A 23,106-nucleotide genomic window follows, 5' to 3' on the forward strand; every position below is an offset into this window, starting at 1 on the left:
TGACTCCTGTCCTAGAAGAAGCCTGAAGTAGAACATGAAAAGCAATGAACTGGACAAAATTCTTATGTGTTAGCCCCTGTTCCTCACAAGGTGCTCTGAACAAATCACAGAAACTCAAGCTACATTAATTTTTTCTTGAGACTCCTAAATGCACTATCTAATAATTTTATTAGTGGTAAAGCTTAATAAGGAAATCAACCAGAAAGTTTATGACTTCAGGGTCTAAAAATAATGTATCAACTGGTCTGATATACATCTTGTTAACCCATCTCCTACAGAAATACTATACAAGGTCTGTTTTGTCAACAGTACATCTTCCTTGGTTAATGACGTGGTGACTGCAAAAAAAAACCTCGCTTAAATCATTGTCTAATAATACATACCATATTTTCCAAGTATTTAGTTGTTCTACTAAAAAAGCAACTTTATATGTAACAATGATGTCAGGGGAAAAAAAAATCAAGTAGTAATAAACAAAGCCAGTGTTAATGAAGAGCCATGCAAATAAGCTGAGAACCACAAGCAGAGCTTTTAAATTGATGTTTTAATGGAAAGTCCCTCACAGATCGGAAATGAGAATTTGGAACTCAAGAGACTAGCAAATAGATTTGGGGGTGGGGAAGTTGAGGAATAATTCCTGTTGCATGAACTAGATGTGATTAAACAAGTTATATTCTAAAAGTTTACATACAGAGAGCTGGTTCTACTATTAATAAAATGTGGGATTTACCTAAAATTAATCAGAAATACAGAAGTTAGAGATGGTAGAGGCCCACAAAGCCACATCTAGCCCACCCCTACATCCTCATACAGAGCAAGATTGTTCCCCTACACTACATCTTCCAGTTTCTTTACCAGCCTTTTTTAAAAACGTCTCAACCGATGAGGGTTCCACCTCTTCCCTCGAGAGACTATTTATGCTGGAGCCTAACAGACCTCATCATTAACAAGTTCTCCCCACCACCCCAACCATTCAGCCTACATCTTTTTTCTTATCCTTTTTCTCCTAGTTATACCCTTTTCTATCACTTCTCTCCATCCTTAAAAATACGTAGCTACTTATGTCACCCCACCCGTTGGCTTACAGATGTGGGAAGGAGAATAAGTTTTCTAATTTAATAAGGTATCGAGAACCTTTTTCCAATCTTTCCCATTTGGCTTTTGCTAGATGACAACCCGTATCTCAGCATCCTATTTAGAAGTACAGTACTTCAAACCAAGTTCTGCTAGTTCGGAAACTAATTGTTCCTTGTAAATTGGTCTGACATGTATGCCTTTGCCAACATACCAAATATGAAATGAAATGTTTTTAAGAGGCCAAATAGTAAAACAAGCAATGTAGTTAAACTCCACCTCCTTCCATAGATCTGCTAGAGGAGTAACCACATGTCTGTTAGGCACATCACAGTGACTTGGTTTAGATACGGAGGGAAGACCAATAGGGAAAACTGCTCTCCATGGCATTCCACCACTTTAGACTGCCCCATGACAATAAGTTAACTGGTCTGAGGACACAGGCAGGGAGGATTTACTGACCAGTCAACGGACAATCAATAGAAGCCTACATTTGGGTGCACTGCCCAATGGGGGTTTCAGGGCTGAGAATTAGTAACAGTGTCTGGTAGCAGCATTAACCGAATGGCAGCTTAGAGAAAAGGGAGTACGTTTTCTTGCCTACTCTGAGCCATACAAAGACAGAGCAGAGGTAGAAGAGGCGGGCAGAAGAATCAGTTACAGTAGCAGTGAAGTGAAGGTTAAAAAGTCACACTGACAGCCCTAACCCTCAGATCTATTACTGAGTTCACTAAGTTCTGACTGAAATCACTGACTTAAGTCTATGGCTAATGGCCTGGAGAGAGGAACCTCCAACTTTGAGGAATAATTGTATCTATTTTAATTATGCTTCTCCTTATAAATATCCTTTAAAAGTTAAAGTACCAGAAAACAGGAAATACAATTTCAGACTCTCTCATGGTGTCCAGTGAGCACTCCCTTCTGCCTCCCATCACCATTTTTGGGATGTAGGAAAGGGCAACAACTTTGACCTATTGCAGCAGCACTAGGAGGAGATTCTAAACTATCTCAGCACTGCCTGATTAGCAGTTCCCCCTAAAAACTAGTTCACTATTTCTTTAGTTGCCCTGTAGCTGGCGGATTAAATTCCTGTTGCTCTGTTTAAATACGGGCACAATGATTTGTGGGACTCTTGCATATATAAATTAAAATTTACACAGACAGGGAAGATAGCCACCCTGCAAGATTAATATTTAATGTTTTTCTAACCTGTTTCTTTCAAGTCGTGAAATGGAGTTACTGCCTTTTCAAGAGTTCACTTTCTACAGAGGTTTCTTTAAAAGTGTCCATTGTTTCCTGCTTTAATTGCACCTGAGGATGTGAGCTGTATTCAGAGGTGCACAGATCACCTGGACAGACCTCCCCATCCCCCTCACTTCCTTTCACATCCCTACGCCCTTCCAGCCACTCCAACAATCATTGCTATAGACTCACACTTCCCATGAGGCATCATTTCCTTTTTTGAAAGGGATCTTTCTGGATGCATTTTCTGTGTAGCTCTCATGAAGGAGTAATTGAGTGTAAGTTTAACAGTAGCTTCTATTAAAGTTTGAATTCACCAACTTTTGGAAAACTCGGTATCTGAATGAAGCTGCAAACATGATGAGACATCAGTGATGCATGAAGCACATAAAGTTACAGTGAGACAACCACGGGTCAGTAATGGAAAGACTCAACTAAAAAACAAACACAAGAAGCAAGGCCTGTGGAAGCACAGAGTCCCTTACTTGAGGGGAGCTGCCAGGAGAGAAGCCTTGATTGGAGACAGGAGAGGTGGGAGACTGGTTGGCTGGGGATCCAGCATTACTGCGGTACTGCTGGAGTGAAGCCTACAGAACAACACAGAATTAAAGACCATGGGATTGATGAAAGGTTGAAAAATTATATACTTATTGGTGTAGAGCTGGGGAAGCCAGGTGAGACCATCTTCAAGAACTCCCGGAGATCAGCAATTATGCTATGACTGTGAATAATGCCCCAAACATCATGAAAAAGGTCAAGATACCAACACGGCATGGTCTGGTGTCTAACTATGCACACCTAAAAACAGGGCAGTGCTGTTATTCAAGGACAACTGAAATATTTCTGGTTTATGTTTTGTTTTCATTTTTTTAAAAAACCAGTCAGCCAACACATAAAAGAGACACGTGCGGAAAGCGGCCTCCCAATCTGGGAATAATTTGAAAATACGGGCATTGATACCTTCAGACTCAACTGCCACCCTCTCCCCTTCTTAATTTGATGCCGATGGCCCTTAGAAAAGTGATATAAGTACTGTTCTTCCTACTCTTAGGAATTAGTCTAGATAAATGAATTAGGTTAAAATGTATAATTGCAAAGACAAACCCTTTTCATAACTACATACTTTCCAACTGTATGAACTAGTCACCATCTGATACATACACTGTCTGTAGGCTAATGCTAGCTATGCCCATATAGTTTTTAGCCTTAGTGAGATAAGATGTTCACAGAATTACCTTTTCACTGTCACATACAGTACCCTGGATTAAGGTCAGAGGATCACTCAAACGCAAAACAGATACAGAGCAGCTGTTGAAATAATAAACACCACTCTTTCTATAATGCTGTCTTTGAGAGCCAAGATTATTATGAGGAGGAACCCAATATCGCTGACCAAGAAGTAATTAAATCAGACAGTTTTATAAAGTGAGGAATGGTGTATTAACACTTTCTAACACTGTTTAAAATGCATAAAGAATAACTCAAGGTTAGTACACCGTCTTGACACCGTCTTGGTTTGGTTTTTGTTTGTTGTTTTTGTTTTTTTTTTAAGATCCATAGAATTCAAGTATTCTATTGAGGTACTGCACACTGGCCTTCAGTGGGGCTATGAGGATTAATGGAAAACCTTTCAGTGAAGCTGCATTGTAGCTTAGAATACTTTTTTTACCCAGGTTTAAAATGTAGTGTACTTGTATACTATTTCAAGTTCTAAAGAGAAACTGAACATTCTGAATTTTAAGGGCCTAGAGAAGTTTAGGATGAGGAAAGCAATGTGAAAAGCAGAGAAGGAAAATCAGAATATCTGTATTAGTTATTGCATAAACATTAGAGAAAAAAAACATTCAGACATGTTGTTTTGAGTAGCTGGCATGTTAAAACCAATATCCCTTCAAACTACTGATTTCTGTTTCACCTGTATCTTCTCCAACTCCCTCACAATCCTGGCACAGAAGCCACATCTCTACCAGCACAACCTGGTTTAAACCTGATCCCCAGATTGAAACCCACAATCATGTCTTAGCCCTCCACAGCTGCTAGTATTGCCCCACTGCCAGGAAGAGAAGATTTTCCAATGAAATCAGAGACAGCAATTCACTGGCCTTCGGAGCAGAACTAGCAGAGAATGTGCCAGGTACCTCTTCCTAGCAATGGGGCATCATCTCAGGGCTGACCTATTATATTGAACCACCTTCTGAATTCTGGATTCCAGGTTGTAGGAAGAGATTGGACAATTTACAATAGAAAATTTTGCCTTCTTGGTTTAACTCTGCCCTTCAACCGTATAGATGTGTCTACTCAGTTCTTTAGAGAGACTTGAAAGCAACTATAACAAACTCTCCAAGAAATAATGTTAGCCAAAAAAATTCCTCTTGAACAAACTGCTGTGCTTTAAAAAACAGTATCTGTGGTTTTCTGCATCTTTGGTGGAAAATGCTGATTAGCACAACTTTATTAAACTTCAGTTAAATTTCTCATCTTGGCTGTGTAGCACTCAACTTGTGGATACCAGATTCACCTGGGGCAAAAAATAAGTACATATGATAGCTGGGAAGGTAGCAGTACACTAGCACTAAAATGCAAATGCTGCTGTCTGAAAATTAAACTAGTCTGACCAAACTCCATTTTGGCAGACACCTGAACACAGTTAACATGGATAAATATTTTTCAGTTTTACGAAATTCTGGTCTTTCCAATTGCACAGAAATGTCTTGTCTTTCAGAACTTAAAACTAGCTAAATTTCAAAAGATGCTTCTCACTTTACAGATACAGATGTTTATAAAATGGTACTTTTTAATTCAGTCTCTCCATACCTAGCTGATAGTCACTTTATTGCTGCTTTCCAACACCCTGTAAACTGCAATGCTAACACAGATGCTTATCTACATCTTCCCTTCTAAAGGCATAGGGCACTCAACTTGCAGATGTGTCATTTAAAATGACATTTTTTTCCCCAACCACTTCCTTCATTAAAAAAACCCTACTGACATATTACCTTGACCTTTGACTTGCCAGTTTATAAATTTTATATATCATCCACCCAAAGAATAAGGGCATCGCCTTCATTACCCACCTGTTTATTTTTTTACTAGCCCTGAAACTGTCTCTCTGAAGACATCTCCACTGCTTCAAACTTGCATTTGTTAAACTGATCTTTAAAAAAATCTATTTAAACTATTTCAAGTGGGCCTGAATTTAGACAGGGTTAGCCAGAGTTATGGAGCCATTCCCATTTTATCAAGTGTTCTAAAATCATATTTAGTAGTTTAAACAGTTTGGCCTGGTTCATATGGGTTAGCCATATTACGTCTAAAACATTTTTTATAATATGTTTAAAACATGTTAAAAACTGGTTGAACCAAACTGTTTGAATCCAGTGTATACAGTGCCTGGATGCGGAACTGCTACAAGGGCTATCTAGTTAGAACTCTGACAATGCAGGCCAACACTGCTGTTGAATTCTACCAGGTCACATTCTCTGGAAGAAAGCTATTTGTTTCCACTTATATCATCTTCAGTCATTGCCCAAACTTACCGAGTTGATGTCTATGCCCATGGAAGGTTGGGTCTGGCTGCCTGGAGGTGACTGTGGGATGGTCGATGGTACTGTGACTGAGAGGGGGGGAAGCTGTGCTCCTCGCTGTAAGCCAGAAGTCTGCATTAAAGGGGCATTCTGAGGCAGACTACTTGCCACTTGGGTCTGTTGCTGTTGCTGGGAACTAGCCTGGGTAAAAAACTGATACGGTGGAAGCTGCTGTTCCAAAGACAATGCATCCATAGCCACAGCCTTAAAGAGAAAACAGGAAAATGTACTATGCAGAGCTCTGGTTCAACTCCAAGACTCCTAAAATTTCACACCAAGTGAATATTCATATATATCTAAGCGTTATATATCACATAAGCAATCTGGAAAGTTATGAGAGATCTTGCATTTAAGAAAACAACAACTTACATTTAAACCTTCAAAGATGTGGCTTAAAGGGACTAATTTGACATTTTATTTGTTGTAAATAAATAAAAAGTGTGTTTGCAAACCTAGTTGAATGTTTGATTTGAAAGCTGACAAGTCAGTCAGTCAAGGAAAACCCATCTACTAAGTCCCTGTTCTGAGCCCCTCAAGAACCAAACTAGAGCATGCCAGGTATGGCAGAGGCAGCCTACAGGTGCATCAAAGGGTCAAAAATCCTAAGAGCCAAAGGAGTTTCTCACGATTCACATGGAAGCATGAAACACAAGAGAATCTTGTGATGGTATCTTTAAAGAAAGAGGTTTTCCTTAGTGCTTCCAAGGCCTTGGAAGACAAAGTGAAATCTGTTTCCTTAAACTGTCTTCTCCACTGTCTGACAGTATACGTGAATTTATCTTGGTAGAATTGCTCAGATCTGGCTGTTGGCTTTGATTTAAATTAAAAAAAAAAAAACGGCCCAAAGCATTTATTTATAAAAAGGAACATGACAACATTAACTTTACAAACATACCTAAAGGAGAAAATTATTAAATTAATGACACGACTACAGGTTTATCAACCTTACAGCTAACATTTCCCTATGTGAATGAAGACAGAAACAGACAGCTATGATCTAAAACTTTACAAAATGGAACAAGGTTCATTATTCTTATAAAATGTAGTCCTTCTCCAGATCTCCACGCAGCCTCCTACCTGAGTAATTGGCGACAGAGGTGAGAGCGTAGGAGACATCTGTTGGGACTGTGGTCGTCTGGAGTCTGCATTCAGTGAGAGGGGACTGACAGCTGGCTGCCGGGATGAGGCTTGCGTCGTTGTCATTCCTGCCATTAATGGAAGAAACCAGTTTACGCAGGAACTGTGGTGATGCTTGTTTACATTTAACAATTTGTTTATATGAAGTAAAATTATGATGAATAAATGGCTGAATTTTACAAAACTTTACAGTAAAGTGTTGAATATGGCTAGGCCAATATTCTATGCTGAATGCAGCATCAGGCTTAAATTCTTAGCAAATCTGTAATGGATTTTGTGACAGTGAAAATGCCACGATGGAGAGAAGATTGTTGCAAGCATCTTTGCTGATCACTCCTGTTAATGTACAAATAGATACTGCCATTCAATTAGCCCAGTGGTTGTCAAACTGGCATGCAGAACCTTTCTTGATGCTTCATAGAATGAAACATTTTGAGAACTGGGCAGTGCAGTCTGTGGTGCAGGGAACAGGAAGGGGGTCTGCAAGACTATCCCTTCTAACAAAGTGGCCCACAGACTGAAAATCAGAACCACCAACCTATCCCAAAGGCCATGAGACCCACTGGAAACTTCCAAGGGCAAATGAAGTCAGGTCATTTTATAAAAAAATAATACAAGCAGGGCCATAATTTTGTTTCCTGGAATGATGGGGAAGGCTGTTATCTGTGTTCATCTCATAGTCCTGAGCCACTTCTTATTTCCCCTACTAATATCCTGCACTTTCAAGACCCTGAATTGTGGCTACCATTGTTCCATGCCAAATGGACTCCCTCTGGCTGCAGGCAACCCTATTTATTAATACTTACCCTGCTATGACACCCTTCATTCACAGATCTCAAGTGCTGTACAGACATTAATTAAGCCTTACACAGACTCCGGAAACCACATAGGGGGCCCACATCCGTAAACAATCTCAGGTGTTCATATACTACAAGGAGGACCATACAAAGCACCTAGGCAGAAAGTACCTGTTTGACGAATCAGTGATGAATGGTTGCATTGTGGGAGAGTTTTTCTTGTTACTGGAATAAGAGGTCAGATTTATTGATGAGGGAGGTTTCAATGCTCAGCACAGAACACTCTACAACAGTTACTAGGGATATTCCTGCCCCTACTTAGTTTGCACAGCATCAGCACTTTTCATCAGGGGCTCTCTAAGCACTGCGTTAACTAACCCTCGCAACATCCCCGTGGCATAGATATTAATATGCCCACTTTACAGTTGGGTAAGTTGAATGCACAGAGATTAAATGACTTTCCCCGAAGTCAATGAGCAAGAAAATGGCAGAGCTGAAAATAGAAACGGTCAATCCCAACCCCACCATCTCCTCCTCTGACCACTAAATGAAACTTCTTCCACCCACTAGAAGTGCTGCTGTTAAATTGCTGTTAAATGAGATACTTTCTCATTCCTCAAGCTCTCATGGCTGAAGATAAAGCAAGCAACCTTAGGATGAAAGACTGCAAAGTTGCTGTAATTTACTAACTCTTTCTGTAGTGAAGGAGCAAGTCCATGTTTCTGTGAGTAGTCATGACTGAGGTACCAGTGAGAGACAAGGACAACACAGAATCTAACACCAAAACTTTTGCCACAGTTTGAATAGTGCTTCTGGCTCTCATTCATGTGACAAGTTTGAACAACCCAACAGCTCCAGACGGTGTATCAGAGTTGCAGAAACTTGGACCAGAAAGACAAGGAAACAAGTTACTCAGGCCTGGCTTACACTAGAAAATGAGGTCACTAACTACATCCACCCGGTGGTGTGAAAAATCCACACTCCCAATGGGTCTTGTTAAGCCGACCTAAATCCCCATGTAGACAGTGCTACATCGGTGGAAGAATTCTAGCTACTGCCTCACGGAGAGGTGGATTTCTGTGGTGTAGGTAGTGTCTACACTGAAGCGCTACAGCAGTGCAACTGTGCTGCTGAAGTGTTAAGCGTAGACAAGCCCTGAGTCTTGTGCTTTCGTTCTGCCCTTCCCCGCTCCCAGTGTTATATACTAGAGGGTAGTACATTGAACAGGTAATTCCACCTCCCACCCCACATTGTCCTTATGCCACAGAATCCTGAACAGCGCTTCTGCCCACTGTATTCACCAGTCCTATTCCAGCTGCATTTGAAAGGAGATAAATGGTTTACTGGCAGGCAAAGAACAAGGGCAAAGCAAGAACAGATTCATTTCTAAGTGTAACAGATTTGTTCACATGTGTAGATGAATAGGACACACAAATAGTTTTCATTACAATAAACTAAACAGCATTAAATATGAATTCCCCACAAAAGCAACCAATCTCAACAGGTAACATCTGTCAAGGTTCTGCATTCACTCTGACCTGCATTGCCTATTATTAACTTCAGCTCAGCCTTGAAAAACTGGGATAAAGGCAGCACTCATAGAAACACTATGTTGCTAATGCAAAAGGTGATTTCAATTCTTAATTATGACAAAGTGCTCTCTGTACCCACTGGAGGCTGATGCAAGAAGCAACACTACAGAGATTGTCAGAGCCTTTGACATAGAGTTTCCATCTTCACACCAAAGCAACTGAACTTAATTTTAGGCATTATGTTATGGAACAAGGAGAGGACAGTCCATTCGATACAGCTCTGAGTCTGCTTCCTGGACAACAGGTTAGTTTTTGTGCATCTCAACATCAGAGAGCTACTGACAAGCTGGATGGAATATAGGCTATGTCTACACTACAAAATTAGGTCAAATTTATAGAAGTCAGTTTTGTAGAAAGCATATTTATACAGTCGATTGTGTATGTCCCCACACAAATGCTCTAAGTGCATATGGTCGGCATTTAGTCTGCGGAGTGCATCCACAGTACCGAGGCAACCATCGACTTCCGGAGCATTGCACTGTGAGTAGCTATCCCACAGTTCCCGCAGTCTCTGCTGCCCATTTGAATTCTGGGTAGAAATCCCAATGCCTGATGGGGCAAAAACATTGTTGCAGGTGGTTCTCGGTACATATTGTCAGGCACCCCCTTCCCTCCCTCCCTCCGTGAAAGCAAGGGCAGACAATCGTTTCGCACCTTTTTTCCTGGGTTACCTGTGCAGACGCCATACCACGGCAAGCATGGAGCCCGCTCAGCTCACCATCACCATGTGTCTCCTGGGTGTTGGCAGACGTGGTACTGCATTGCTACACAGCAGCAGCTCATTGCCTTTTGGCAACAGATAGTGCAGTATGACTGGTAGCCATCGTTGCTGTACTCCAGGGTGCTCTTTTAGCCAACCTCGGTGAGGTCAGTCAGGGGCACCTGGGCAAACGTGGGAGTGACTCAGCCAGGTCATTTCCCTTTTAAGTTTTGTCTCATGGCGATTCAGTCCTGCCGGCAGTCCTACTGCACCATATTCTGCCGAGCACCCAGGAGATGACGATGGCCAGCAGTTGTACTGCACCGTCTGCTGCCAGCAAGATGTATAAAGATAGATGAAGTGGATCAAAACAGGAAATAGACCAGATTTGTTTTGTATTAATTTTCTCCTCCCTCCCTCAGTGAAATCAATGGCCTGCTAAACCCAAGGTTTTGAGTTCTATCCTTGAGGGGGCCATTCTGTTTCTCCTTGATGCAAAGCCACCCACTTTGTTGATTTTAATTCCCTGTAAGCCAACCCTGTAAGCCATATTGTCAGTCGCCCCTCCCCCCCGTTAGAGCAATGGCAGACAATCATTTTGCGCCTTTTTTCAGTGAAGGCGCCATAGCACTGGGAACATGGAGCCCACTCAGATCACCACGGCAATTATGAGCGCTATAAACACCACGCATGTTATCCAGCAGGATATGCAGAACCCTAACCTGCAAGAAAAGCGAAACCAGGCGAGGAGGAGGCAACTGCAACACGGGGACGAGACTGAGGAGGACATGGACACAGACTTCTCACAAAGTATGGGCCACTGCAATGTGCACATCATGGTGTCAATTTGACAGGTTCATGGGGTGGAACACCGTTTCTGGGGCAGGGAAACAAACAGACTGGTGGGACAGCATAGTGTTGCGGGTCTCGGACGATTCCCAGTGGCTGCGAAACTTTTGCATGCATAAGGGCACTTTCATGGAACTTTGTGACTTGCTTTCCCCTGCCCTGAAGTTCAAGAATACCAAGATGAGAGCAGCCCTCACAGTTAAGAGACGAGTGGAGATAGCCCTGTGGAAGCTTGCAACCCCAAACAGCTACTGGTCAGTTGGGAATCAATTTGGAGTGGGCAAATCTACTGTTGGGGCTGCTGTGATGCAAGTAGCCAACGCTATCACTGAGCTGCTGATATCGAGGGTAGTGACTCTGGGAAATGTGCAGGTCATAGTGGACGGCTTTGCTGCAATTGGATTCCCTAACTGTGGTGGGGCCATAGATGGAACCCATATCCCTATCTTGGCACCAGAGCACCAAGCCGGCGAGTACATAAACCGCAAAAGTTACTTTTCAATAGTGCTGCAAGCTCTGGTGGATCACAAGGGATGTTTCACCAACATCAACGTGGGATGGCCGGGAAAGGTACATGACGCTCGCATTTTCAGGAACTCTGGTCTGTTTCAACAGCTGCAGCAAGGGGCTTACTTTCCAGACCAGAAAATAACTGTTGGAGATGCTGAAATGCCTATAGTTATCCTTGGGGACCCAGCCTACCCCTTAATGCCATGGCTCATGAAGCCATGCCCAAGAACCCTGGACAGTAATCAGGAGCTGTTCAACTATAGGCTGAGCAAGTGCAGAATGGTGGTAGAATGTGCATTTGGGCGTTTAAAAGCACACTGGCACAGTTTACTGACTCGGTTAGACCTCAGCAAAACCAATATTCCCATTGTTATTACTGCTTGCTGTGCTCGCCACAATATCTGTGAGAGTAAGAGGGAAGACGTTTATGGCGGGGTGGGAGGTTGAGGCAAATAGCCTGGCTGCTGATTACGTGCAGCCAGACACCAGGGTGGTTAGAAGAGCACAGGAGGGCGCGGTGCGCATTAGAGAAGCTTTGAAAACCAGTTTCAGGAATGGCCAGTCTATGGTGTGAAAGTTCTGTTTGTTTCTCCTTGATGGACTGCTCGCCTGGTTCACTCTACTTTCCTGTAAGCTAACCACCCTCCCCTCCCCCCTTCGATCACCGCTTGCAGAGGCAATAAAGTCACTGTTACTTCATATTCATGCATTCTTTATTTATTCATCACACAAATAGGGGGATAACTGCCAAGGTAGCCCAGGAGGGGTGGTGGAGGAGGGAAGCACCAGGTGGGGTGATGGAGGAGGGAAGGACAAGGCCACACAGCACTTTAAAACTTATTGAATGCCAGCTTTCTGTTGCTTGGGCAATCCTCTGCAGTGCAGTGGCTGGGTGGCCGGAGGCCCCCGCACCGTGTTCTTGGGCGTCTGGGTGAGGAGGCTATGGAACTTGGGGGGAGGGCAGTTGGTTACACAGGGGCTGTAGCGGCGGTCTGTGCTCCTGCTGCCTTTCCTACAGCTCAACCATACGTTGGAGCATAGGAGTTCGATCCTCCAGAAGCCTGACCATTGACCCCTGCCTTCTTTCAGCAAGCTGATGCCACCTACCATCTTCAGCCCGCCACCTCTCCTCGCGGTCATATTGTGCTTTCCTGCACTCAGATTGTCTGCCTCCAAGTATTTTGCTGTGCTTTGTCAGTGTGGGAGGACAGCATGAGGTCAGAGAACATTTCATCATGAGTGTGGTTTTTTCGCCTTCTAATCTTCGCTCACCTCTGGGAAGGAGAAACATATGCAGCTGGTGGAGGGGAAAAAAAGGGAGAGTGGTAGTTAAAAAGACACATTTTATAGAACAATGGGTACACTCTTTCACAGTAAACCTTGCTGTTAACATTACACAGCACATGTGCTTTCATTACAAGGTCGTATTTTGCCTCTTATTGAGGGTATGCTGGTTTGGTGTGAGAGATCACTCATGCAGGGCCGGGCAGCCGAATTCGGCTTGCAGGCAGCCATGGTAAGGCACAGTATTTTGGCTTCTTTAACTTTCATAACATGTGGGAATGATTTCAAACAGCAGCACCCTCATTTCCCATACGAAGTAGCCGTTGGGTTAGCCACTAAAAACGGGTTGGCAATTTAAAAGGAGCGGCTGCGGTTTCCGGGTTCACATGCAGCAGAAACCCAACTAACCCTTCCTCCCCACACACCCAATTCTCTGGGATGATGGCTTCACCCCACCCCCCACCGCGTGGCTAACAGCAGGGAAGATTTCTGTTCAGCCACAGGCAAGCAGCCCAGCAGTTACGGGCACCTCTGAATGTCCGCTTACTAAAACCACCCTATTTCAACCAGGTGACCATGAATGATATCACTCTCCTGAGGATAACACAGAGATAAAGAACAGATGTTGTTTGAATGCCAGCAAACACCGGGACCATACGCTGCAATGATTCCTGACTACGTGCTACTCCCCTGGCGTGGTAAAGTGTCCTACCATGGAGGACGGAATAAGGCTGCCCTCCCCAGAAACCTTTTGCAAAGGCTTTGGGAGTACATCCAGGAGAGCTTTATGGAGATGTCCCTGGAGGATTTCCACTCCATCCCCAGACATGTTAACAGACTTTTCCAGTAGCTGTACTGGCTGCAAATGCCAGGGCAAATTAATCATTAAACACGCTTGCTTTTAAACCATGTATAATATTTACAAAGGTACACTCACCAGAGGTCCCTTCTCCGCCTTCAGGGTCCGGGAGCCTGCCTTGGGTTGGTTCAGGGGGTACTGGGTCCAGGTCCAGGGTGATAAACAGATCCTGGCTGTTGGGGAAACCGGTTTCTCCGCTTCCTTGCTGTGAGCTATCTTCCTCGCCCCCAAAACCCACTTCCGTGTTGCCTCCCACTCCTTGGATGGAGTCAAAGCACAGGGTTGGGGTAGTGGTGGCTGCACCCCCTAGAATGGCGTGTAGCTCATCACAGAAGTGGCATGTCTGGGGCTCTGAACCGGAGCGGCTGTTTGTCTCTCTGTTTTTTGGGTAGCTTTGCCTGACCACCTTAATTTTCAAGCAGCACTGCTGTGGGACCCTGTTATAGCCTCTGTCCTTCATGCCATTGTAGATGTTTTCAAATATTTTGGCATTTCGTCTTTTCGAACAGAGTTCAGCCAGCAGGGATTTGTCTCCCCGTACAGAGATCAGATCCCATACTTCCCGTTCAGTCCATGCTGGAGCTCTTCAGCGATTCTGTGACTTCATGGTCTTCTGTGATGATGAGCTCTGTCTGCATGGTGACCTGTGCAGGTGAGATCGCCATGCTGGCCAAACAGGAAATGAAATTCAAAAGTTCGCAGGCCTTTTCCTGTATACCTAGCTAGTGCATCTGAGTTGAGAGCGCTGTCCAGAACGGTCACAACTGAGCATACTGGGATAGCTCCTGGAGGCCAATACTGTCAAATTGCGGCCATGGTACCCCAAATTCAACCCAGCAAGGCCGACTTCAGCACTAATCCCCTCGTCGGGGGTGGAGTAAAGAAATCGATTTTAAGAGCCCTTTAAGTCGCAAAAAAGGGCTTTGTCGTGTGGACGGGTGCAGGGTTAAATCGAGATAATGCTGCTAAATTCGACCTCAACTCGTAGTGCAGACCAGGCCTTAGAAGAGCAGCAAAAATAAGCACCTGGAGAAACTGACTTACAAGCAATTGACTAAAATAATTAAACACAGACCACTTTTTAAACAATGGTCTGGGTGTGTTGAAGGACTGGAGTGGAAAGAAGGCATGCAACATGATAACAGTTACTAATATTTTTAATATCCAATTTTTAAATCAAGATTGGAAGATTTTCTAAAAGATCTGCGCTAGAAACTATTTTGGGGAAGCTCTCTGGACTGTGTTATGCAAGAGGTCAGACTAGATGATCACAGTGGTTCCTTCTGGCTTTGGAATTTATGAAAAAATCTAATTGGTGCAAAAAACACCAAGGAGGGAGGAGAGGAGAGGAGAGGAGAGGAATTGTTTAAGGAGATTCGTTATAACTATACGTATCAGGAATTTCTAAGGTACCTATCTGGTATCTAAGCACCAAAGAGTAAATTGCAAGAAAGCCATGAGAAACAGAGCTGGGCAGAGAATGGCAATTCCATTTCACTGAGAATTTAGAAATTTGGTTTCATAGCCATTTGAAACAAATCATCAAACATTTTAAAATCCTCCATGAAACAAAATTACTGTTCTCTGCCCAGTTCTACTGGGAGTCTCAACCCTAAAGCAGTCAGCCTGGTGGGTTGTCCTGGAGCCAGAGACACTGGAAGGCTGGGCTGCTTGACATGTGAGAACCCCAAATCCCTGGGCTCCCAACACCTGGTCAGCTCCTAGGAGGGCTGTTGAAAAGCCTGCAAGCCCGGACTGCTGAGGAGCTGGGCAGGTGAGCTGGTAGGAAGTTTCCAGCAGAATTTCACTGATATCAACAAAGCTCCGCAAAATGCTTAGATTTTGATGAATCATCAAGTTCTGATGAAAATGTTTTGTGTAAATATTTCCAACGAGCTCTAATAAGAAATCCAAAAAGGTGCATTCTCTCCCCTTACACCTCCTCCAAAGCACAAGGGCAAGTGTTCAGAAAAGCATATCTCGACATATACAATGGGAAATAGCTCCTGGGAAAGGCTTGATTAAAAAAGCGTGTTTTATATTTTCATTTGGACAATTGTAACTAAAAATAAGGGGATTAAACTAATTAAGGACTGTTCAGCACTTCTGTGAATAAAAATATTTTTAACAGTATTCTTGTGACATTCTTTAAATTATTGTCACTGGTTATGTGTCCACCTTATTTGAATCATTAGAGTTTCTCAGGATGCTATGCAGTGAGTACTTTTAAGAAAAGCTTGCAAGGGTGCTTTGCCAAAGAAAGTACACTTCTCTTGCCAGATACAACGGTATGACTCCATTTTATGACTAGCAAACAAAAGTTGCCTGTCATTATTTGATGGTCAGACAAACTATTAACCCCACTCACATCTATTCCTCTGATAAGTATAACCTCAGAAGAAAAAGAGAGCGCCTTTATGGTAAGTAACATTTAGAAACCCTCTTCCAAGGGGTACTCAGATCCGATAACTTCAAGGTCTTTTGATCTAAGCAGTCTGAATTAACAGGCGTCTGTTCTGCAGGTTTTTCTGTTACAATGCCCAGTCATGGTCTGCAGCAACCTGAAGAGCCAAGTTCTGTGCTTATCACTGATGGCTACCATATACGAAGAATGTTTATCCCAACTCCTACGCCACATGCCCCAGCACCACCTTCTTTCTTCTCCTCCCTTCTGGCCTTCATCTCTTATTCTGTTGTCAGTCTCTCTCCCTTCCCGTTATCTTTCCCATTTCTTTGCTTCTTTTGCAGCCCATGATGTACTGTGGATACAAAGTAATAGGGCACAGCAACAGAGGCAAGCTACACAAGAAAGGGACGGAAGGAAGAGTGCAGTATAACCAAGACAACTTGTATAAGGAAATGAATGCTCGCAGCACTCATTCAGTGGCCCTCTGGCCTGGTGCTTTATAAAATGCCATTTCTTTGCTAATGGTGTTGTCAGTGATATAAGGCACCTGCTTGCTCAGGCAACATGAGTTATTTCAAAATAAAATAAAATAACCCAAGTCAGAGATTGATTCTTTTTGATCACTGCCTCAGGCTATTTGCCTGGAAAAGGCTACTGGTCCTGAAAATACAGTAGTTGTGCTGGTCTACTGACATTTTTCTAGCACGGCTGATAATGGGATTTTTAATTATGTATTTGTATTGAAGCAAGCCCTGAGACTCCAACCAGCATCAAGGTCTATTGTGCTAAGAGGTGTACAAACACAAGAGTCCTTGCCCTAAAAAGAGCTTACAATCCAAGGCCACAACAAAACAAAGAGCGAGCAGGATACAACTCTAAAACAACATGGTCCAGATGATTGCAAGCTTATTCCTAAGAGCCTTATGAAGGTGGGTGTATTTAGGATCTCTTCAAAAATGCAGTTTGTGCTATGAAACAGTCAGGCTTACAAACAATCCCGACTAGAACGTATTTTAGGGGGCTTATATACTAATTCAGTTGCCTAACAGTCCACATTTGGTTCAGGTAAAGGAATGATACAATCTCTCAAGAGAGTCACCACAACAAAAAGAGAGGACAGAAGGAATGGAAACAAGAAATCAAGAAATTTGCTGCAGTGGGTTTCCCTACGTGGGTGCACTCTGGCTGGTACTCCAGAAAATGAGTCGAGTTACTGCCAAGATGCGGACATTGCATCTCACCCTTGGAAGAATCATACAAAATAAAACCAGAATAATGCATGTGCGCCAAGAATGAAAGATGGAAGACTATCACAGAAGGGATACGCAAAACAGAGTTAATTAATTATGACTGTTTACACATTTCTTTATCCCAAAATGATTTATACGAGTTGCATACACCAGTGACGCTAACTTTGAGATGAAACACAGCAGCTGTTTAGTAATGTTCAGCAATGCTACACAACTGTTGAGGGATAGAAAGTGACTTTTTACTGACGGACAATCTATAAATTCGCCCTTTGGATATGTTCTTACCCTGACTGGCAGTGCTGATGCCCAAGTGAGTCAAGTTGGCTGCAAGATTTCCGGTGCTATTGGAGCTACTCAGGGATGGGAACGTGGATTCCTCAGGATCTAGTGGTGTTGGGAGGGGAGAAGGGAAATGGATGTTTGTCAGGTCTGGCAGAGAGCCACCTGTGTTATGTGCAGCAGGAATCAGCGTTGTAGTGTTTTCCTGGTCAGCTGATGGAAAGATGCTAAATTTAAAAAAAATACAGTAACAAAAGTCAGTTGAGATTTTAGTCTACATACACACTTCCCACATGATATACAAAAAGAAAGTTTATCTGAAGCGGTCATGCACAAAGCTATGTAAAAAAATATACAAATAAAATATTTAGAGTGGTCACTGTTATAAAGTTTTAACGTTTACCCACAGTTGTCACATGGCAATATTTTCAGTGGGGTTGCAGCTGTTTCCATATTATTTAGAAGAGGGAACTACACTTTGTGCATTTCATGGTGATTACGATCATATAAAGCCTATGTCTAAGTGATGAACTCTCCTTGAAGATCTCAGCCCCCAGCTTTACAGATTGTGAATCTGAGGCACAGAGAGGTCAAACGATTTGTCCGAGTTCACACAAAACATGCCTAACTGGGAATAAAACTCAGAATTCTTGACTCTCCATCTCCTGTTTTAAATCACATGTACTCTGTATAATTAGTTAGAGACTGAATCTAGAACATTTTTTTTAATGGTTTCATCATCTGGGTTACCATGGCCAAGCAAACCATGTTCAAGGAACGTTAGCATTCACCATGTTTTCAGTGTTTAAAAGTTATCTGGTTAGCATTGTTTCATTGTCAGTATAGAGGGAACCTTAATCAATAGAGCTTACGGAGCAAGAAGCTTAGGAACAGGCAGTGAACTTTCTACATGCATCCCTACAAAACCATATACCCCACTCCCAAACTTACTTGATTCCTGGAACTTCACATGATTTAGGCCTCAATGACCCTGTCTAAAATAGAACAGAAAGACACTGTGAAAGGCAAAGAAATGTGGAAAACAACATTTAGGAAATAATTTGTTTTAAAAGATAGGAAACCTACTAAATGAAACCTAAGAAGAGCAGTTTCTCATATGCTCTTAAAAGCCTCTTCTTGCTCAAAATGGGTGTTTGGTGCCACACCAAAAAAACTGATCTCAGCATGGACTTTAAGCCAGCTAAGCTTCAAAGTTCCAATGATAAACTAAACAAAATGAAGACGGAGCAAGAGTAAAACATCACCTGCTTAAATTAGCAAGCAAACATCGACCACATCATTTTTCTTACTAAATCTAAGCCTATCGCTATACGTCGGGGCTGTCGACATTAAATGAATGAAAATCTACAAACTATCACAAAAACGCTAACTGAATGACAGAAAAGCAAGTAGCACTTTAGAAAAAAACTTGGAAAGTGCAAGACTGGTATATCAATAAAACTTTAATAGGTTATCTAAGCCCTTATCTCCCACTTCACAGTGCCACACTCCAAAAGCGCCACAGCATAGCAATGGAGGAGAAAAACGCAAAGCTCTTTAACACTTGCTCCATGAGTCTGCAAGGGGGTTACACAGAAGTACTTGCTCCCCATATCTCCCAGCTCAGGATATAAACTCTGATCCCTAATGTTTGTTACATCAAGTATTTCCATTTTGATATTTCCTGAAAATCTGCCTGGACAATTGCAGGGTACGTTCTACCAAAACAGGATTGCAATCTTCCTGATAAGACATAATAGTATGAAATGTATTCATTATTGCCTTTGCTAGCATATCTTTGTGCTAAAATAACAGTTATTAGAAAGTAAAAGCTCTCAGATGAGGTGTAAGACTTTGCATCCAACTGTCATAAACCAGACACTCAGGCATCAATAGTACATCCAGAATACAAGTCCTACTTCTATCTTACTGAGTTCCACGAGCTTAGAGAAACTTGTCTCCTAGACACTTTATGGACATGAATACTACAGTGGTAATCCACAGAAAAAGAACCTTGCAGTCCTCCCAACAATGTCACTTTCAAGACTTCTCATATGAAAATCCCACATGATGGCAGCAGTCACTTTGTATGATCACAAAGCCAAATTAGCTCAATCTGCATGTAATACAGGGAACAATCACTTGATTAACCAATGCATGGCTTTTTATAAAATATGCATACCCTTTTTAGAAAGGTTACATTTGCTAGGGACTGACTGTTAAAACACACAATTCCCAAGGTAAGCAGGGAGACCGTAGCAAAGAGAGAAGAAAAGAGAAAGCTGCCATGCTGAGAAGCCACAATTAGACTTTGAAAATACTTTAACACAAAGAACAGCTCAAGAAAATCATTAATTCAGCCTTGGTTTTGAAGAACTTCATGAACCAAACATCCTTTCCCTATTGGTTCTTTAATATATTTTTTCTAAATAAAAAGTTTATTAATATTCAATAATTCAGACCTGCTTAAACATCCAGACTTATTTAAGCATTAAAAAAATATTCAGATCTCAAAAGCAAATGCTACCTTTGCTACTTCTATCTATCTAGTAACCAGGCTGATGGGGGAAAGCATGGAGACAATAGCAGCTCTATAGGAGCAAAATAACTAAAATCCTGAATATTTACCATTTGTTTTACAAACAACAAAAATCTGATCATTGTTTTGGTGCGGAAGTTGCCTTGAGAAATGCCAGTTAGACAAATTCACAGAAAAAAAGAAAAGGAGGAGAGAAAAAAGAGGCAGGATGGTGAGTGGTAGAAATAAAAGCAGAGATACAAGTATGGAAAGAGTGCATTTTATTTCATTAAAGTAGCTTTCTGCATTTGAAAAGATGATGGAAGAATGTTTTAATTCTGAATTTCATTCATGTTGTTCTTACTGGTGCACTGTTAATGCAATAGCGCAAGCTAAGGATGACATATCAGCCTTCACTTTAAAATTTCCTGGAATCTGTCAATTCCTGACAAACCTTAGTAAGTGAAACAAATGCTTGGGTACTTTTTTAAAAAAGCAATTGCATAAGGGACCAACCTATTAATGGAGTTTTTATATGCAAACTTAACATTTACAGATAAATTTTAAAGCAAGACAGCTGAAAATCATTTTCTGCTTTAACAGTCTTCCAAGACTCAAGTTTAGAATACAGTTTCCGCCGAGACAGTTGACAACAATAGGCACAGAGAGATAGCTATACTGCTCCCTGATCTCACTTTAGGTTGTTTGTTGCAGAATATAGAACTTCAACTCAAGTCTGACCAAGCAAAGTTCATTTCAATTCAACATTATTCAAAATGTTTACCTAAATATATTTACAAAATACATTGTCTGGACTAGAACATCTGAACCTTACAAAGATTTGGCATTTCTACCTTTTTAGTGTCCCATGCTTGTTTAGAAAGGGCTTTGTCTGTTTCAGATGTGCTTTCCTCCATTCCAGGGACAGTCAATAATAAGACTAGAAAACACAATAAAAGTTAGCACATCCTATTATAAATCTGCTACATCCTGCAGAAACAATCATATATTTCAGTCAGGAAAAAATGTGGTAATTTTTTACCATAAATAATTCCTATTCTCAACTAATAAATAAGATGTATATTTCAGAATAAAACTATATCCAGATCACTAAAAAAATGTATTTCACCCCAAGTGTAGTTCATCAGCTTTCTAAAAAGCTATTTGTTTTTCCATCTAGCACAAAAAACTTTCAAAAGCATGTAAATGACTTAGCCTAAATGATATATGTGTGTATCATTTGGACTTCTGGGGGCATATCCCATGGCTCTCAGTGCTACAGTAAGCTGAACCACTCTATGGCTATGTTTACACAGGGATAAAAAAAACTCATGCCTGGCCTGGATCAGTGGACTCTGGCTCGCAGGGCTCAGGCTGCAGGTCTGAAAAATTGCTGTGTAGACATTCAGGCAACAGGCTGGGGCCCGAGCTTGGCGACCCTCCAATCTTGCAGGTGGAGCCCCAAGACCTTGAGTCAGCTGACCTTCCCCAGCTGTGGCCACATACTGGGTTTTTTCTTCCTGTGATTCTTTCTCAATTAATTGAGAAAGAGCTTGTGTGACCTTCTTGACACACAGGAGGACCTTTGGGAAGGTACTAGAAGACTATCAGCACTCAAATGATTTAGCTCTTGTCCTTACTGTACAGAGGGCAGGTTACCAGCCTGAGTGAAAGCTGTACCCAGGCTCTATAACCCCAGTTGGGCCAGCTAGCCAAGAGTTTAAAAGCATCAAACCTGGGCGAGCGAGTTGTTGTATGTGGAGGGGAGACGGGTGTTAGGGGCAAGACCCAAGTAAGAGCCCAGGTTAACTCTGCAGTGAAGACATACCCTTATATACCTTTGAAAATTTTACTCCAAATCTGATTTAGACTGCTCAAATCTAGATGGAGCACTGCATGCTGGGACCTGTAGTTTCCCCTTTGAGGTGGTCCCATTTTTTTATCTGCTCTATTTTAAGTCCGTGATATGCAAGACTTAAATGCTTCTAGTGAGTTACCAATGTTGCCCCAATGGGGCAAAAACTAGACATTTCCACTGGGATAGGAGAAACTGAATTTATACTATTTCTGTGGTCCAGGACGTTTATGGGTTCAAAGTTGGAAACAATTTCATCATGCAAGCAGCAAGACTGCATAGTGACATAGACAGAACATCCATACAAAGCAGATTTCCATCTGCAGAAACCTTTCTAGGCTATGACATATTACATTATGGCCCCAATCCAATAAATGCATACATGCAGACTTTACAACCCATTTGGGTTCCATGCAGGCACAAAGGCCCACGTGCATGCATCTGATTGCAGGACCAGAGCCTACGTTTGAAAAGCACTGTATAAATTTGTAGTACTTTGTAAAAGGTCATTTATATCGTGGTGTAAAGAGTACATAATAGAAGTTACAATGGAGAATGTGTGTACTTGACTGTTATATATCAGTATTACTGTCTATTTCTTCAAGGACTAAAACAAAGTCATTTTAGATGCATCTGTAAATCTCATTGCATAGATTAAAGGGCCTCCAATATATTTTGGAACTGGTAATAGAAGCAAAAACCAGTAGAGGGCACCAAAAATCAGTAGTGGTGTTTAATGGTTATTGCTACCTGTCAGTAGTGACATTAAAAACACCAACCTATATTTCTAAACATTGGTACTGAGGTATAAGACATTGATTATTTGCTACCCATAAGAACTGGAGAAGACCCCTCTATGGTGCCATATTTTAATCAGGTTTCCATCATAGCTATTTGACAAATTTTGAAAAAGTAGCTTACAATGGCTAATTTAAAAAATGGAAAGCGAAAGTTACCAAAGCCACCCCTAAATATTTAAAAGGCCCAGGTAGTTTTACTATTGTCATGATCCCCAACACCTGCCCAAGGGGAGAATCAGACTATCTGAACCTAGGTAATATTTAGAGTTAAGAGCTTGCACATTGAACAATAAGTGTTAACAGTCATGTGTTTTTCAATCTGAACACTGGAAGTTTTATATTTTGAGGTAAGGTTGGTCACTGGAGGAA

General features: G+C 41.9%; 1 protein-coding gene across 7 annotated transcripts in view; it reads right to left on the bottom strand.

Annotated features, from left to right (window-relative positions):
* CRTC1 (CREB regulated transcription coactivator 1) overlaps positions 1 to 23,106 on the bottom strand; it is a 136,396-nt gene that overhangs the window by 70,212 nt on the left and 43,078 nt on the right. For 6 of the 7 annotated variants that reach the window (XR_012666062.1, XR_012666060.1, XR_007353870.2 and 3 more), the window contains 6 exons: positions 20,937 to 21,022; positions 18,516 to 18,559; positions 17,571 to 17,791; positions 6,978 to 7,105; positions 5,853 to 6,104; positions 2,802 to 2,903 (listed from right to left, as the gene is read on the bottom strand). Coding sequence is in view for 1 of the 7 variants with exons in the window: in XM_048830497.2 (XP_048686454.1) it covers positions 2,802 to 2,903; positions 5,853 to 6,104; positions 6,978 to 7,105; positions 17,571 to 17,791; positions 18,516 to 18,559; positions 20,937 to 21,022 (833 nt within the window). In the remaining 6 variants the exon portion in view is untranslated. The remainder of the gene's footprint in view (positions 1 to 2,801; positions 2,904 to 5,852; positions 6,105 to 6,977; positions 7,106 to 17,570; positions 17,792 to 18,515; positions 18,560 to 20,936; positions 21,023 to 23,106) is intronic. The other variant, XR_012666063.1, reaches the window with a different exon arrangement.

The sequence above is a fragment of the Caretta caretta genome, chromosome 25 (genome assembly GCF_965140235.1).
Source record: "Caretta caretta isolate rCarCar2 chromosome 25, rCarCar1.hap1, whole genome shotgun sequence".
NCBI lineage: Eukaryota > Metazoa > Chordata > Testudines > Cheloniidae > Caretta > Caretta caretta.